Genomic DNA, 4,100 nt, shown 5'->3' with positions numbered 1-4,100 from the left:
TTGGGGTAAATTAATTAAATTTAGCCATCCCATTGCTTCAAGTTTACTAACTAATAGTGCATCATATTGAGGTGACAGATTTACCCTCCTCTCTGTTATAATAGGTCGGCTAGAGAAGTTTGGAAAGACTTGTTCATGACTTTCATTGAGAAAGTAAGCAATAGGATAAGACTGATTTTGAGGCTGATGTTGTTGGCGTTGTGGAAGGTTGGAGCTTTCCCCAAGTTCTAGTCTGGCTCTTTTAGTTCTAAGCATGATGTCAATATCTGTTGAATTTTAATGGAACTGTGTTACATATGAAAGCTGAATTAGAGGTGGCAAAACTTTACATAATAATGGAAATGTGCTTTCACCATGAAAAATTAGTTTTCACCATGAGCTTTTACCAAATAATTAAACTTGAACATGGTGTTATGCTCAAATAAAACATGAAGTTAATATGTAGTGTTTGTTGTTCAGAAGTGCAGAAGTGCACACTGAAATGGAAAAACAACATGAAGTTAATATGCAGTGTTTGTTGTTCAGAAGTGCAGAAGTGCACACTGAAATGGAAAACAACATGAAGTTAACATGCAGTGTTTGTTGTTATGCTCACTGAAATGTGGTGTGCAGAAGTGCAAGGAAGTGCACACTGAAATGGAAAAACAACAAAGTAATTTCAGTTGTCTGTTTCATATGACAGAAGTTAATTTCCAAGATTAAACATTAATGTAGTTTGATTAAAACATGGTGTTATGCTCTTCATAAGGTTAAACTTGAACAAATAAAACATGCTGTTGTGCTCACTGAAATGTGGTGTGCAGAAGTGCAAAGAAGTGCACACTGAAAGGGAAAAAAAAAAAAATTGCCGGGCCGGTTGACCCGTGTATTCAAGACTCACTCTGTTTTGCTACTGCCTTGTTGTTCCTGCTGATGTTGGCCTTGTTGCTTCAGATGCTTTGCCTTGCTGATTCTGTGGCCTTGTTGCTTTGCCTTGTTGTTTGTATAGAGTGAATATGCAGTGTTTGGGAACATAAATTGGTGATGCCGAATTTGAAGGTGGTGGTGGAGGGAATATAGTGAATGTGTTCGTATAGAGGCAATCTGTGGATAGAGTGAATCTGTGAATAGAGTGAATTTGGTGATGCGAAGTTTGTATAGAGTGAATCTGTTTCATCTACAATCTTGAGCTGATATAGAGGGTGAATTATTGAGGTAGGTGGTAGAGGGAATTAATATTCAACTAAATTGGTTGAATGAATTCAATGGATGGTGGTGTGTGTAAAATGAGGCATTGACTCATTTGATGAGCCATTGAATTCGTATGCCACATCTGTAGTTTGAATGCATTTATCTACTGAATAAATGAATGGCTATGATATATCTAAGCAGACCAACATAAATGTTATCCACATAAATAAATGGATTCAAACTTTACATAAGCCAACCAACATCAATAAATGAATGGCAACATCATCAGTAATAAGCCAACCAACATCAATAAATATATGGACAAATAAATTTGACATCAATACATATATGTACTAAATAAATTTGTATGCCACATCAATAAATTCATAAACAGAATAAAATCATATGGCACATCAATAAATATGAATTGTGAATAAATGAATTTCCAAAATTCATGAATCTTTCAATATTTGAATATAAGACTAACATTTAAATATAAGACTTCCAACAACATCAGTAAGCATTTTCTCATTATTTTGTAACTGATTAAGACATGGTTATTATCATTTGTAATTCTTTGGTACTTAAATTTATGTGGATATATCTAACCAGACAACATTTTTAAATCAACCATGCTGCAGACCTCCAGTGGGGGTCGCACCCCCAGTGAGGTGGCGAGCCCCCACTGGTTGAAACTCAAAAAAATAAAAATAAAAAAAATAAAACAGTTTTTTTTACCCAATCATGGCACGCCACCTCACTGGGGGTCGACCCCCAGTGGGGGTCGGAAGCATTTTTCTTTTTAAATTATGAATTGAACACTGAACAATTCTCAATATTATAGATTGGATCATCACAACAGCACATCATAACTTATCAATATCAACTACTTGGTTAATATTGATAAAATTATGAAGAGTACAAACAAGACAACCTCCCATTCCAAAACCATAAACAAAATTACATGTATTGATGTGGTGAATTTAGTTTTCACCATAAAAATGTCACATATGTTCTATTAAATCATTACGGAGCGCATGATATGCATCTTTATCTCTAACACCTAAATGACGAGACAAAAATGATTAGAAGTCATTGGTAGGAGTAGAGGAAAGTTGCACTGGTGTGTTGGTTGATGAAAGTTCATAATTGAAATCAAGGTGCTCCTCCCTCTCATCTTCGACAATCATATTATGTAATATAATGCAACTCTTCATTATGTTCACAAGCATTTTCGAATCCCAAAAACGTACAGCACCACCTATAATTGCAAATCGAGATTGAAGCACTCCGAATGCCCGCTCTACATCTTTCATTGCAGACTCTTGCATCATTGTAAAATGTTGTTTCTTTGCTTCTTGGGGAGAAGAAATTGTTTGAACCAGTGTTGCCCATTGAGGGTATATACTATCAGCAAGGTAATAACCCATATTATAACTATGTCCATTAATAGTGTAATGGACAGGGGGAGCTTTACCTTGAGCAAGATCAGAAAACAAAGGCGATCGGTCCAACACATTCAAGTCATTGTGTGAGCCAGGCATTCCAAAAAATGCATGCCAAATCCATAAGTCATAAGATGCTACTGCTTCAAGAATAATGGTTGGCTTTTTTTGATGGCCTACGTATTGACCTTGTCATGCCTTTGGACAATTTTTTCACTCCCAATGCATGCAATCTAAACTTCCCAACATACTCGGAAACCCTTGAACCTTCCCAATAGCAAGTAATCTTGTAATATCAGTTGGTGTTAGAGATCTCAGATATTCTGGTCCAATGATTTCAATCACTAAATTAAAAAATTGTTGCAAACTTTGAATTGCAGTGCTTTCCCCGATACGTATATAATCATCAACTGCATCTGCTACCACTCCATATGACAATATTCTCATAGCTGAAGTCATTTTTTGTAGAGGAGATAATCCAACAATATGAGCTGCATCTTGTTTTTGAACAAAATATGAATTATGTGCTTGGATTGCATTCAAAATTCGCAGATACAAAGGACGACGCATTCGAAAACATCTCCAAAATATTGTAGGTGAATACATTGGATTTGCCACAAAATAATCTGCAAACAATCTCTCACGACCCTGCCTTCTATTGCGGCGTATGTACTTATGGCCTACAACAGAACTGCCTATTTTCTTTGAGCTATCACTTGACTGCAGAATCTGAAGCATACTAGCATTATTCATCTCATAAGCCCCCAAAAGTGTGACCATATATTCATCATCAGACTCATCATCAGAGGAGCAGGAAGAAGAGGAAGATGAAAATGAAGTGAACATTATGGATTTTAAGGTATTCATTATGCTTTGTTTTCTTTCAGCTATGATCGTATCACTTGTCTGGACTTGTCCGGCATATGGATAATGTGTTTATATCAAATTTTAGAAGCAAATCATTGTTGGAGGTAACAAAAAACAAAAAATATGTAATGGAGGGAAAAAGAAATAGTAAAAGAATTGGGAACAGAATGGGAGGGAAACCAAAAAAAAAAAATTCATGGCCTTACCAGCCGACTGGTCGGTCGACCCACCGGATGACCCTCCCCGTTTGATGCACACCGTTGGAGCAAGCCATATCAAATTGAGAATATCACCTATTTTTTACTCAGATTTGATGAAAAAAGTAATGAACTGTTGGAGATGCTCTTAATGATTATAATTGTTAGATATTTGTTTAAATAAAATTAGCTTGGTCCAGGCCTATTGGCCTAGTAATTGTGCAGCGTGATTTTGTAGTGTGAGGTTTTGGGATTTGGTGTAGGTGTTGTGGCCCGTTGAGGCGTGCCTCGAATTTATTTTTATTATCTGAATTGTTTATATTATAAGGTTTGTTGAATAAATTATACATAGAAAAAATAAATCAATTGGACATCTATAACCTTATAATAAGATCACATTTTTTTTAAACAAAAATAAAAC

General features: G+C 35.6%; 2 protein-coding genes across 2 annotated transcripts; both read right to left on the bottom strand.

The window, feature by feature from the left end:
* Positions 1-2,255: 2,255 nt before the first annotated feature.
* Positions 2,256-2,714, bottom strand: LOC145799609 (uncharacterized). The gene has a single exon (XM_082889211.1). The coding sequence runs from the start codon at positions 2,712-2,714 to the stop codon at positions 2,256-2,258; it is 459 nt and encodes a 152-aa protein (XP_082745337.1).
* Positions 2,715-2,828: 114 nt separating this feature from the next.
* LOC114297545 (uncharacterized) lies at positions 2,829-3,461 on the bottom strand. The gene has a single exon (XM_082889210.1). It carries the CDS (start codon positions 3,459-3,461, stop codon positions 2,829-2,831), a length of 633 nt encoding a protein of 210 aa, XP_082745336.1.
* Positions 3,462-4,100: the final 639 nt, after the last annotated feature.

This window comes from Camellia sinensis, chromosome 9 (assembly GCF_055761805.1).
Source record: "Camellia sinensis isolate YWXY chromosome 9, ASM5576180v1, whole genome shotgun sequence".
In the NCBI taxonomy this organism is placed as follows: Eukaryota; Viridiplantae; Streptophyta; class Magnoliopsida; order Ericales; family Theaceae; genus Camellia; species Camellia sinensis.
The sequence above is the reverse complement of the archived record's forward strand: the minus strand, read 5'-3'. Positions and strand labels throughout refer to the sequence as shown.

Coding starts and splice junctions, on each gene's coding strand:
- LOC145799609 (XM_082889211.1), bottom strand. CDS start 2,714: ATGCCTGGCTCACACAATGACTTGAATGTGTTGGACCGATCGCCTTTG.
- LOC114297545 (XM_082889210.1), bottom strand. CDS start 3,461: ATGTTCACTTCATTTTCATCTTCCTCTTCTTCCTGCTCCTCTGATGAT.